General features: G+C 39.5%; 2 protein-coding genes across 6 annotated transcripts in view; both read right to left on the bottom strand.

Annotated features, from left to right (window-relative positions):
* Positions 1-6,565, bottom strand: part of Sec61a2 (SEC61 translocon subunit alpha 2) — a 28,537-nt gene extending 21,972 nt beyond the window's left edge. Inside the window, 3 exon segments of the mRNA XM_047521397.1 lie at positions 2,324-2,389; positions 3,685-3,752; positions 6,441-6,565. Coding sequence (XP_047377353.1) covers positions 2,324-2,389; positions 3,685-3,752; positions 6,441-6,447 — 141 coding nt within the window. The 5' untranslated portion in view covers positions 6,448-6,565.
* A 2,085-nt stretch (positions 6,566-8,650) lies between these two features.
* The window catches only part of Dhtkd1 (dehydrogenase E1 and transketolase domain containing 1), a 63,356-nt gene continuing 58,118 nt past the window's right edge, over positions 8,651-13,888 (bottom strand). For all 5 annotated transcript variants that reach the window (XM_047521563.1, XM_047521566.1, XM_047521565.1 and 2 more), the window contains 3 exons: positions 13,576-13,745; positions 11,076-11,161; positions 8,651-10,043 (listed from right to left, as the gene is read on the bottom strand). In XM_047521563.1, coding sequence (XP_047377519.1) covers positions 9,939-10,043; positions 11,076-11,161; positions 13,576-13,745 — 361 coding nt within the window. In that variant the 3' untranslated portion in view covers positions 8,651-9,938. The remainder of the gene's footprint in view (positions 10,044-11,075; positions 11,162-13,575; positions 13,746-13,888) is intronic.

Genomic DNA, 13,888 nt, shown 5'->3' with positions numbered 1-13,888 from the left:
CTTAGCAACTATGTAAACATACAAAAAAATAAAGTAATAAAAAATGCACAAATTAATTACATCAAATAGTCCTGAGAAATGTCTTTTCTTTTAAGTATTGGGGATTGAACCCAGGGTGTTCTACCACTGAGGATGCATTTCCAGCTATCTTTATTTTGAGACAGGGTCTCACTAAATTTCCCAGACTGGCCTTGAATTTACAAGCCCCCTGTCTCAGTCTCCTGTATAACCATGATTACAGGCATACACCATGGTGCCCACATCATTCTTTTCTAGTGAGACATGTCACTTCTTCCTTTGTGTTCTTCTTCTTGGGTTCTCAGACTATGGCTGCAAAGCCTAAAATATTTGCTTATGGGCTTTTACAGATAAGTTTGCTGACCTCTGGATAAGAAGATTCCGTACCAAGATGGTAATTCTCTTAAATTGACCTGTAAACTCAAACAATGCAAATCATAATGCCAGCAGGCTTTCTTGTAGAAAGTAAAAAGCTAATTTAAAAAATGTATATGAAAATATGCAGAACCCAGAAGAGCCAAAACAATTTTGAAAAAGAACGAAGTTGGAGAACTTCTACAAACTGATAGTAAGATTGCCTGTAAAACTATGGTAATTAAAACTGTGGCTTATTATTAATGACAGACCTATCGATGAATGAAAGAGAGATAAGAAAAAAGAGCAATGCTTATGTGATGATTTTATTTTCAATAAAAATGCCAACATAATTCAATGGAGTTATTTTTCAATAATTTTTTCCAGAAATGGATGTCCATGTAGAAAGAAATGAACCTCAACTCTTACCTCATGCTAAACCCAACCATCAATGTGCAACAGACCATAAACCAACACAAGTTAAAATTAAAATATTTAGAAAAATACAGGAAAAATTATTCATGACCATAAATAGGTAAAAAGTTATTAGTTATGAAATTAAAACCATGAATAATGAAAGAAAAAGAGGATGTGGCATAGTTCACTGGTAAAGTGCATGCCTAGCCTTGCACCATAAAACAAAACAAAATAATATAAAGAAAAAAAAATAAAGTGAACTTCGCCAAAACTAAAACTTTCTATTCTTCAAAAGACAATGCTAAGATATGAAAATAGGGGCTGGGGATATAGCTCAGTTGGTAGAGTGCTTGCCTAGCATGCACAAGGCCCTGGGTTCAATCCTCAGCACCAAAAAAAAAAAAAAAAAAAAAAAAAAAAGAATATGAAAATATAATCAGGCACTATGGTGCACACCTGTAATTCCAGTCACTTGGCAGGTTGAGGCAGGATTGCAAGCTCAAGACTAGCCTCAGCAATTTAGTGAGACCCTATCTTACTATTTTATATATTAAAAAAATAAAAAATAAAAAACTGGGTGTGGCTTGGTGGTAAAGCACACTGGGTTCAATCCCCACTACTATAAAAAATAAATAAAATAAATAAATAAATAAGGGCTGGGGGTGGTGGTTCACTGGTAGAGCTCTTGCCCAGTATGTCAAGGTCTTGGCTTGGACCCTCAGTACAGCAGGGAAAAAAAAAAAAAGAGGTAGTATCACTGGATTTACCCCTACTTTCTTTTCCTTTTTTAGGTTGTGCTAGGGATTGAACCCAGGGCTTCATGCTAGGCAAGCACTCTACCACTGAACTAACAGCACCTCCTACCCGGAGTTTATTATTAAACAGTACACAACAAAGATTCTAAAAATTTGTTTTTATGGAATATTTAAATTAATATATGCTATTCACAACATGAAAAAAAGTAAACTAGAAAAATATTTGCAATATATGTTACTTTATATATAAAAAGATATCTAATCAATAAGGAAAAAAAGTGTCTTAAGAAAAAAGTTGGCAAAAACCATAATCTGAAAACTAACAGGGAAAAAAAAAACATTCAACTCACGAGTAAACCAAAAGAAATACACAGAACAAGACAACTGCTTTAGGGCCAGATGTGGTGGCACAAGTCTATAATACCACTACCCCTTAGGAGGCTCAGGCAGGAGGATATTGAGCCAGCCTGGGCAATATAAGGAGACCTTGTCTAAGAAAGACAGAAATATCATCACTCTCATAATTGAAATAATTTGGATTAAGGCTGTAGGAATAGCTCCATGGTAGAGAGTTTGTATAGCACTCCTGAGGCCCTGGATTCAATCCCCAGCACCACAGAATAATAATAATAATTATTATTATTATTCAGATAAATAGGAATAACAATGCTTAATATAGTTCAATATATTTATTATTTTAACTAAAACGACGTTTCCCAAACTTAATCAAGACCTTAGAACAACAATACAGATACTCATTTAATATTATCGTTACATACCTGACAACATACTAAGAAAATGAAGAGAGTTATAGCAGTCCATAATACCTTCTCTCTAAACTGGATCTGTACAATAAAAAACAAAGAATGATCAATCCAAACCAAGAAATACCAAATTTAAAATAAAAATCCCCTTAAAGCATAACCAACATTCCACATCATGACATGTTCTTATTAATTACTCTTTAAATGTCCCTTTCACCCCAGTGTGTAGCAGCTAAAATAAACAGCTGAACTTCTCAAACACTGTTCTCTGCTTTTCAAAAAGAAGAGTTAACTATAGGCAGTTTTCATGTGCACTGTAGAAAGGTAAATGAAACTGAAAAGGTGGCAGAGCAAAACACAGACCCCAAACATAGGTGCTTCAGTTAACACTGTGCCATGAACACCTGGGATTACCTGTAATGCTTTACAGCTTCATGCAGTCTTAGGATAGTCTAAAAACTGTGAAAAGCTAGAGTCTCTTGGGATGTCCTAAATATAGCTGGAGTGACTATTTTTACTATCTCAAATCATCAAAACACAAATATACTTCTAAATAAAAGTGAATTTAACAAAAGTTTTTCCAATCTCTTTTTCCATTCCTATGCCTGTTTGTTTTAAGAGAAATTGAAAGTTCAAAAGAAAAACATGTGGGAACTGGCCAGTTTGGGATTAATAGTATTTCTGAAATTTAAAATCTTAGCTCCAAAAGTATACAATGATAGAAGAATGATCCAATTCAAATACTGTATCTTCTAACTGCATTCCTGTGATTTTTCTTTCCAATGAATAAATCAACACAAGGCAGGTATATATTTGCACAATTATAATTCATTTATGTAAAACAGTTGTACTCATCAAAACCCACCCCAGCAGACTGGGCCATTTATAGTCCAGCGGATCACATCATTAGCAAGCACAATATATACCCTACACTACAGGAATTATAAAGGATCACTATGGACAGGAGAATGCTGTGTGTTAACTAACAGGCCAAAGACATACATGGTTTGGAAATGTTAAACTTACAGAACACTTTTTTTTTGGTAGTTGTAAATGGACAACAGGTCTTTATTTTATGTTTTCTCTTAGGCGTGCTAAGGATCAAACCCAGTGCCTCACACATGCTAGGCAAGTGCTCTGCCACTCAGCTCCAGCTCCAGCCCCAGAACAGTCATTTTGAAAGCATGAGAAGCCTGACTAGACTTTAGCAGGACGATATTGTTTTATTCACTTTTTTTTTTTTATTCACTCTTTCAAGGAGGATGAGCAAGACATATTTTTCCCATTTCAACCAAAAAGGACTGGGGAAAATAAATCAAGGTTTAGTAAAATAATTCACTTAGCTACCCAGTATATTACTAAAGTATTATACTTACTTTCCTTTCAGGTTTCTGTATTTCTGGTAGAACTGCACAGAAAGGCTTGATAACTTCTAAAAATTTGACTGTTAAAAAAAAAAAAAAAAAAGTCTATTATAAAGTTTTTTTAAAAATGTATCTTTTTACACAAATATAATTTACCCCATTTGCCCAAATTAAAGAATCATGATGCTCTCCATTTCAAATGAATATAAAAAGGAATCAATATAATTCAAAAGACAAAAGAATCCAAATGGTTTGATGAATAGTCAGCAGAAGCAAAGTAATCAAGTATCCTTTCACTATGACTTTACTTCCTCACACTTGTATGCAATTCTTTTCTATATACAAAAAAGGAATTATTCAGAGCATTACTATGTCAAGAAAAGAGAAAATGCAGTCTAGTATGGTACCTGCAAGGCAATGCATTATGGAAGAAAATAGAGATATAAGAAAAGGAAGAGAAGAGGATGCCTTCTTCACTGAGGAAAGGAAGGCAGGAAATGGGCTTAACCTGCAGGGCTGACTTACACTGAAAGATAACAAAATGTGTTAAATGAAAACATCATGGAATCTACCCCTGTAGTTAATCTTTTTTTTTTTTTTTTTTTCCTTTTCTTTTCTATAGTTCTAGGGATAGAACCCAGGGTCATGTTCGTGCTAGGCCACTGCTCTACAACTCAGGTAAATCCCCAGCCCTACAGTTTTTTTTCCCCTTACGTACTGGGGATTGAATCCAGAGCCTTGCACAGGCTAGGCAAACCTACCACTGAGCAACACCCCCAGCTCTAGAGTTAGCACTTTGTTTTTGCGGGGGAGGGCAGTACCAGGGATTGAACTCAGGGGCACTCCACCATGAAGCCACATCCCCAGCCCTATTTTGTATTTTATTTAGAGACAGGTTATCATTGAGTTGCTTAGTGCCTCGATTTTGCTGAGGCTGGCTTTGAACTTCAGATCCTCCTGCCTCAGCCTCCTGAGCTGCTGGGATTAGGACGTCTGCCACCCTATAGTTAACTTTTTAAAGTATAAAATCTCTACTTCATTTCATTAAGCCACATCTCATTGTTTGGTCATCTGACCTATTAACAACATCAAAGTATACTTGCTTATGTACAAGAATCAGTTCAGAGAACAATACATTTCATTAGATAGTACTGCTTTCCCAGACTATTATGGTATATAAAACTGCAGTTCTTTAAAGATGGACACTGTCAGGACTAGACACATAACAGTGCCAGAGCACTTTCATAGCACATGCAAGGCCCTGGGTTCAAATCCAGCACAGAGGGGGAAAAGAGATATTGTCCTCAGGATTAATTTAAGTCTTGTTAAATAACTGGAGAATGAAGACAACAGTCTCTTAAGCTTAGTCCTTTGCAATCAATAATGTACTGAAACACAAGCCATAGCAGGCTGTTAAGAGATTTATTTCTGTATACTAACCTCCTAAAATTGTTTTAAAGCATCTCCGCAGCTGGTGAAAAGTTGACCAGGCTATCTTTTAAAAAAATTTTTTTTAAATCTCTTAAAAGTGGGGCATAGTGGCCTGCACCTGTAATCCCAGCAACTCAGGAGATGAGACAGGAGAATCAAGCTCCAGGTCAGCCTTAGAGAGACCCTATCTCAAATTTAAAAATAAAATGGGCTTGGAATATAGCTCACTGGCAGAGGGTCCCTGAGTTCCATACCCAGTACTGGGGAGGGGGAGAAATCAACAGTAGAAAATTCCATCTTTGATAGAAGAATTCAGTAATTCCATCATGGGCAGATGTTTGTTACCCAAGTGCCATTGTGGACTGTTTGGAAAGTAAATCTGAATTAGGAAAGCATTCATCTCTAATGCGAAACAAAATCATAACAGCAAGAAACTTCCTAGAATCTCTTTAACCTTTACACTTTCCACCTCAATTCAAGCCATTCTCCCAGATTCTCAGCATTTTATCATCATTTGTATTGGACTATCATGTTAAGCAATGCCTCTGAATGCCATTTGTCTATCCTTGTGTTGCAGAATTTTATTCCTTAAAGGTAAATTCAAGGCCAAGGGTCTCTTCTACTTCATTTCCAGTTTCCCCCAAATGCGCACTGGTTAGCCGATGGGTGCGCCTCTTGGGTACGCAGTTATTCATTCATGGAACAAACATCTGAACAGCTAGGTTTCAGATCTACGCGAATATACGTGGGACTGAGTATTTGGGGTGAGGGCAGCCAAAGGATTCCCACAACATGAGGCCTTGTCCCTAAGGCTTACATAGTTCTCAGGAAACGCTACAGAATGACTGGAATGAAGCAGGGAAATGTGCTACCAATCGCACTCCTTTCCTCCCCTAAAACACATGCCATATATCACTTTATTTTTTTAACGAGTTAGGGAAACTTATTCATCACAATCAACGAAGGGTGATTCGGGAAGAAAAATACATCTTTCCTAAGCTCCAGAAAAATCACAAGTGGTCCAGGTTTAGCGCGGTGCCTTAACTCCCCGCCCCTAAAACGAATGGCCTCCCGGCTCCATCCTCACTCCTCGCCACCTATCGAGCACCATCCCCGGGCCTCCGGGTCCCGGTCCCCGCGGCCGGCCCGGGCGAGGCCTCGCACGCCTGCAGGAGCCTCGGCGGAGGCCCCCGCCCGCGCCCTCCGCAGCCGCCAGTGCAGCCCGCGCATCCCCGGCCCGCGGGCTGGACGACCCTGCGGGCGCCGGCCCTACCACCTCCAGCCCCAGCGGGGCCCGGGTCCCCGGCCAGAGTCCCGCTCCAGTCGCCGCTACTCACTGCCCATGGCGGCGGCTGGGGAGGCCCAGCGGGGCACAGCGGCCTCGGCGCTGCCTTCGCTCGGCTCCCGCGGCTCGGGCCTCGGCACCAGCTCCGGACGCGCTCCGGCCGGCTCCACGCAGGCTCCGCCCCGAGTCACGTGGCCCGCGCCCCCGCTCCGCCCGGCCCCGCCCCCAGACCGGGCCGGCAGTTGGCCGACGTCCGCCGCGTTGTCATGGTCACCGCCGGCGCTGCGGTGGGGCGGGGCGGGGCGGGCGCTCGGAGGCGGGGATGGCCACGCTCGTGGGTGTGTCCCGGTGGGCTGAGGTCTTCCAGAGGTCCAAGGGGCTTTTCCTTTCTGAGCAGGTGTCTCAAACCAGCCTGGAGAAAGGACAGTTTCCTAGCCCTCCTGGGCGCCTCTGCTGGTCCCTGATACCTGGGACCCAAGCCGCCGAGAGCTTCTATTTCGTTCAGTCTTCTAGTAACCTTTTGGTATTTTGTAAAAAACTGTTACACATTGTGTATGATTAATAGCTTATGAAACTCCTTCTCTGCCTGCCACTAATGCTCCTTCTCCATCTTCTTCAAAACGAATATGTCAGGATTTGATGTCTCCTGCTGTTGTGCGGTTTCCTGGAGCCACTGTTTTCTGACCCGGTGTGGCATATATTACCAGCTACACTAGCTCTGTTTATCCCTTCTGGAACAGCGTGGTTAGAAATCAACCCTACTTTGTAATCACTCCTCTGCTTTTGAGTGACTTTTTGAGTGGCTTTAGGCATTCACAGCTACATGGGTAAAATAAAGATAAAGATACCCACCTCTAAGGGTGTGAAATTTAAAAAATAAACTCTGAGATTGACGCATAGAAGGCCCTCAATTTTATTTTCCTTACTCAAAAAACCTGCTCTAAAATCTGCTGAAACAAATTATTTCTAAGGTAACTGAAGACCTATAATCACCAAATCCAAGGATGTGTTCTAATATTCAGATAAATGTCCAAGAAGGAATTTATATATATATGTATGTTTGTGTGTATGCATATACTTATACATATATATGGAGGAAGGATACAATTTAGACTGGGCTTGCTGCGGTGGTCTCTGCTCTACTTGTGGTCGGCCTGAACAGCTCCCGAGCTGGGGACTTGAATTATCAAAAGGCACTCTCACAGAGCCAGTATTTGATGCTGTGGATGAGCTTTAACACCTCCAAATGACTTCTCCATGTGGCCTGGACTTCCTTGCAACATGTCCTTGGAAATGATGCAGTGTCCCTTTCACTGCATCGCATTTGTAGAGGCAGCCAGGAAGGTCTGCTCAACTTCATGGAGGAAGGGAAAGAGATGCCACCTCTAGGAGAGGGAGTGGCAAGGTTCCGGAAAACCCTGTGTGACTCAAATATTGCTGTGGCCATTTTTGGAAAATATAATCAGAATCTCCCATTCTCTGAACTCATTCTTACCTCACTCTACTTTGTATGTCACTTTCATACTTGTGTAATCTCCCTTTACTAACCAGTAAATTTTGGGAGATGGGACTTACTTAATTTCTGTATCATCTACATTATTCTGCAAATAATTGCTTTAAATGCACTTTTTTGTGTGAGGGGCGCTCAACTACGGGCTACAGCCTCAGCCCTTTTAACTTTTTTTATTTTCAGACAGGGTCTCACTAAATTTCCCAGTTTGGCCTCAAAATTGCAATCTTCCTACCTCAGACTCCTGAGTCACTGGGATTATAGGCATGAGCCACCATGGCCAGCTTAAACGTAAAGATTAAAGATTGTCAGTTAATTGCATGAATACAATATCCTTTCAATAAAGATGCACTAAATTGAAAATCTAACAGAAGGTGGTATACCTCTCTTTACTGCCTATATCTGGGATAACTCCATATTTCGAGAGCAAGCCTGGGAGTAAGCTTTGACACACTGAGTAACTTGTGAATTACCCTTCCATCATTCTTCAGTCTTTCTACTACTACATTCTACCCACTTTTCCTTGACTGACTACCATATGCCACCTGGTCTACTTCAGGAATATCACTCTACTTTGACCTCTCAAATTCCTTTAGCATATACAATGAGAAAATTTCTCTCTCTGAATATAAAATAGTCTTTTCAAATAGACTATTCATTCACTGATGACCCAGGGCAATCTATTTATCTTTTACTTCTAAGTATTGCTAAGGTCCAAACAATGCCATTCAAGAAACTAAGAGATATGAGGGGGAAAAAAGACATTATTTTTATTTAAATAGACAACATTAATAATCATTTTCATTAAGTAGAACTTCATAATTTTACTGATTTACATGAGTGGTGCTAAGTTACATGATTTTATAAGACTTGATACAAGAAAAAAAGTAGTGAAGTATGCAGAAAGGGAGGAAACTACTATAGAAATGTTAAATCAATACACTAATACACATATTTAAGATGTGAGTTATGAATCTGCTGGGGTCAGAACATTGATTCTGAAAGACATTTTCAGTTGCTGGTAAAAGTGGAGAGGGTGAATCCATTATACCCCCAGGATTCCTCAACACTTCTCAGAAAAAGTGTTAAGACCCAAGAACAGCAGATGGTAGAGGCTCCGCAGCACCAAGTCAAGTGAATCCACGTAGTTTGCTATTCCGCTATGCTTCCAGTATTAGATGTAATTTCAGATGGAGGGAGTCAGTTGGTCACAACTAAGAAATCCCCAAGCATGTCCCATGGACACTGGGAAGGTCCCTCTGTTCAAGTGTTCTTTAAATGCCACAAATAAACATATTGCAGCTGGGACTTTCACAAGCAAAACTGATTAACCAAGAACTGAAATCCCCATCTCAGACGCCAAAGTCTGATAGTGTAAGAACAATTGGGGGGTCGGGGATCATGGCAAAATAAACCACAAATCAATGTCATTATAGCTAAGACTACTTAATTTAAAAATATACTGTTAGAAGTTCATATAACCAGAGATTTGTATTTAATAGGACCCAGGTTTAAGGATGATGGGTAAAACCTTGAAGAACACAAATTGGGAATAATTTAGTTTTGCTAGTGGTGATAAAACATTTTATACAAGGACCAGAAAATTACAGAATGAAAATAATGGTAGTAATAGGACTTTGAAAAAAGAAAAAAATTATTAAAAGTGAAATGCACCAAACAAACCAAGAGCCAGTTTTGAGGTCATCTATACATAGTTTTAAATTGTAGCTAAAGAACTTTTTCCTCTCTTATACGGATAATGACAGTGGAGTCTGGAATCATCTAGCTAATGACCTAGTTCTCCAGCTCAACTCAGATCTAACCGAAACATAAAGCTATGGATGTAATTTACTAGTCCGATTCATGTATTGACAATAGATGCCCCTGTTTATTCCAGATTAAATTCTGTGCATCAATTCCATTATCTCAGAGGAATACAGACTTTTCATGTTACCTAAAGGAAAGGGGAGAGAAGAGAGGAAGCAGGCCTTCCTTTCTGTAACAGTTTGCTTAAAAAGAAGTAGTATTTCTTAAAATGCATCAGCAAGAAAAGGTCTTGGCGAGGACATCTTCATGCTGCTGCAGGTGAACTGTGCCAATTCCCACTGCAGGTGCTGGCAAAGGGGGTCGGCTCACAAGACGGAGCTGTCATGGAAGGAGAGAAGAGATAAAATGATTTGGACTGGAGCTCTGCCTACTTCCCCCAAGAAAGTACATGTATTTCTCTTAGCTCATTTAACCATAAATCACCTTTCTGAAGAAATAGAGTCAGAGAATAGGTTAGAAAGAAATGCATCAATACTAACAAATTCTAGGCATGAAAGATGAAATAAGTTTTTTAACTTGTCCTATTATTAAGTAACTATCAGTTGGTGTTAGCTATGGTTTCTTTTTTTTTTTTTAATTTTTTTTAATTTTTACAGACTGCATTTTGATTAATTGTACACAAGTAGAGTACAACTTTTCATTTCTGCTATGGTTCCTTAATTAGAACTATTTACATGTGAACATGATTTGAGCCTAGCAAGCTAGTATCGAATGAGTGAACTGCATTCCAATCAAAACAGAATAAAAGATAAACAAGTATAATGGCTTGTCACTTGTTTTTCCCTTCCTAAGGAAAATCAAGAAGTATATCAGCCTTCGATGAATGTCAGCTTTGTAATTGGGTCTTGAACAAGTGTAAATTAGGTGTATCATGTTTTGTTTTGTTTTGGGGGGGACTCACTATGTTGCCCAGGTTGGCCTCAAACTCCTGGGCTCAAGTGATCCTCCCACCTCAGCTTCCAGAGGAGCTGGGGCTAAAGTTACAAACCACTGGACCTAGCTAGTCCCACACCTAGCTTCTCCAGGGCTTTGACAAAAAAAGCTAAGGGGACGAGTGAGAAAGGGAGTAAACAGGTAAGGGCTTTACTTTGGGGAGTTATAACCATTCTTTCATTTACATGCTATTATAGGTTGTGCATCCTCAATCCAAAACCTGAAATGCTCCAAAATCTAAAACTTTTTAAGCACCAAGTTAGTGTTTTCTTCCAAGGGAATGGTCTAAAATTAGAAGTTCTATTTTAGTTTATCTTTAAAGAATTGGACTGGGGATAAGCCCATCTGTCAGCTCTCCAGGAAAAATACACACACATACACTCAAACACACCTCAAACACTACAAGGAAGCTATTACCTTGCAAGCCAATTGCTTTTCAAATCTTGGAGAAACAAAAAACCATGGACCCATGTTCTGAGGCTCTTCCTGACTCCATACAATATCTTCAAAAAAAAATCCATTCATTTTAGCACCTCAAGTAAACATATATACCAAAAGCAGGGTGGGGAGAGACAGAGGAATAGATAGATAGATAGACAACCTCAATTAAATATATGCTTTTCTAATACGGCATTGTACTGTTTATCTTTTGTCTGATGAATATGTAATCACACATTCACAACCACAATCATGAACTTAAAAAAGTTCACAACACGTTCACAACCACAATCGTGGTGCAAATGGTTCTACCAGTGCCCCCAATTTCCTCATCCTGTCCTCTCGTAGTCAGCTCCCCGCCTTCCACTCCCAACCACTGGCAACCATGGATCTTTTCTCTATCCCTAGGGTTTTACATTTTCCAAAATATCATATAAATGGGGCTGGAGTGTAGCTCAATGGTGGGGCGTCTGACTAGTATGCTCAAGGACCCGGTTCAATCCCCAGCACTACAAAACAAAACAAAACAAAAATAACAAACTGTCATATAATAAATGATTTGGATGTAGTTCCTTCTAGTCTTTTCTCCCTCTATATGTATATTTATATTTGTATGTATACATAATTGTAAAAGTTCACCTGAATGAATACAGAATTAGAATCCTAGTATATACGGTTTTGTATACATTTTTCTATCATGTGAAAAGTAAGTACTTTTATATTACTAAATTCTCTTGGAAAGCATGATATTAAAGGCTATGAAATCATCTATTTTAAAAATGTCATATAAATGGAATCAAAGTGTATACAGGTTTTTGAGTCTGGCTTCATTTTTGGGGGGGTGGGTTACTAGGGATTGAACTCAGGGGTGCTGGACCACTGAACCACATCCCCAGCTCTATTTTGTATTTTATGTAGAGACAGGGTCTCACTGAGTTGCTTAGCACCTCACTGTTGCTGAGGCTGGCTTTGAACTTGTGATCCTCCTGCCTCAGTCTCCCGCACTTCTGGGATTACAGGTGTGCGCCACTGCGCCCAGTGGGTCTGTTTTCCTTTAATCAGCAAAATACATTTGTGACTTACACGTGTTGTTGTGTATAGCAATATTCACTCCTTGTGTTGAGTAGTATGATATACAGATGTTTATTGCTGCAGGCGAATTATGTTTATTCATTCACCAAGTGAAGGATATTTTGTTTTTTTTTCTAATTTGGGACAATTACTGATAAAGCCGCTATAAACACATGCATACACATTTTTCTGTGAATGTGTTTCCATTTCTCCCGGGTAAATATCTAGGAGTGGGATTTCTGGGTCATGTGGTACTTTTAACTTTATAAGAAACTATTTTCATGGTGGCTGTGACAGTTTGCTTTCCCACCAGGAGGGAGGGCTCCCCTGCTTTGCATCCTCATCAGCACTTGATATCATCAATCTATTGTTTTATTTTGCTTTAATTTTAGCCATCTGATAGGCACACAGCCACATCTTATTATTGGCTTAATGTTCATTTCCCTTACTACTAAAGACATTAAGGCTCTTTTCACATGCTTGTTTGCCATCCAGTTCTTTAGAAAAGTGCCTTTTCAAGGTTTTTGCACTGTTAGAAAAAAAAATGGTTGTTTCTTACCCTTGAGTTCTCAGAGGTCTTTAGATGTTCTACATAGTCTTGTCAGATATGTATTTGCAAATATTTTCTCTCAGCATGTGACTTAACTTGAATTTTCTTCAGAGTTGCTTTTTACAATACAAGTTTTTTTGTTTTGATAAAGCCCAATTTTTCTTTTATGGAATGTGTTGTGGGTGTCATAACTAAGATATTGTCATCTAACCCAAGGTCACAATGACCTTCTTCTGTTTTCTTTTGTTAGTTCTATAGTTTTACATTTAGGTCCATGATCAATTTGGAATTAATTTCTATATAAGGTACCTTCAGACATCAAATATTCCAGCCTCAACTGTGGAAAGGCTTGTCTTTTTAAATTATAGTGTATTTCTCACAAATGATAGTGCAGCATCCATAACCCCCAAACTTTCAATAAATTAGCAGTTTTAGATAACAGGAGGGCAGATTAAGGACACCAAGAGAGATACTAACTCTCATGGTACTTTTTTTTTTCATATTCTTGGAGTCTGTGAGATTTGATTTTCTTTTCTTTCTTTTTTGGGAACTACGGATTGAACCCAGGCATGATTTACCACTGAGCTACATCCCCAGTTATTTTTATTTTTTTTATTTTGAGACAGGGTCGCACTAAGTTTTGCAGGGCCTCACTAAATTGGTGAGGTGGACCTCAAACTTGCCATCTTCCTTCCTCCGGCTCCCGAGGCTCTGGGATTACCGGCATGCATCACTGCACCCCGTGAGATTTGATTTTCTAATAACTCACACTGCCCCACCACCTTTTAAAATCTGAAATAGTTTGAATCCATTTCAGATATCTGAAAAGCAAAAGCACTAACAAGAACAACTCTTTACCTTTCACGTGTGTGTATTTGCTCATCTCTTGCTGTAACGAATCCAGTGGGAAAGGGCAGAGTTCCTCCATTCGAATGAGGGCAAAATCATGTTTCTTGGCCCCCAAAGATTCTCTTTGCTTCAGCAGGGCATAGAAATGTTTACCACAGCAGAATATGAGGGTCTTCACCCTGTTGGGGAGAAAAGGACCAACAGAGTCAGGGAGTGCTCCCAAGAATTGTGTCAGAGGAGAGGTTAGATTTCAGTGACTCACTGATGAAGCCGTGGGGCTTGGGGACTGGGGTCTGTCATCTGCTGCCCCCCAGAGCAATCC

The sequence above is a fragment of the Sciurus carolinensis genome, chromosome 12 (assembly GCF_902686445.1).
Source record: "Sciurus carolinensis chromosome 12, mSciCar1.2, whole genome shotgun sequence".
In the NCBI taxonomy this organism is placed as follows: Eukaryota; Metazoa; Chordata; class Mammalia; order Rodentia; family Sciuridae; genus Sciurus; species Sciurus carolinensis.
This window is presented reverse-complemented; position numbering and strand designations above follow the sequence as displayed.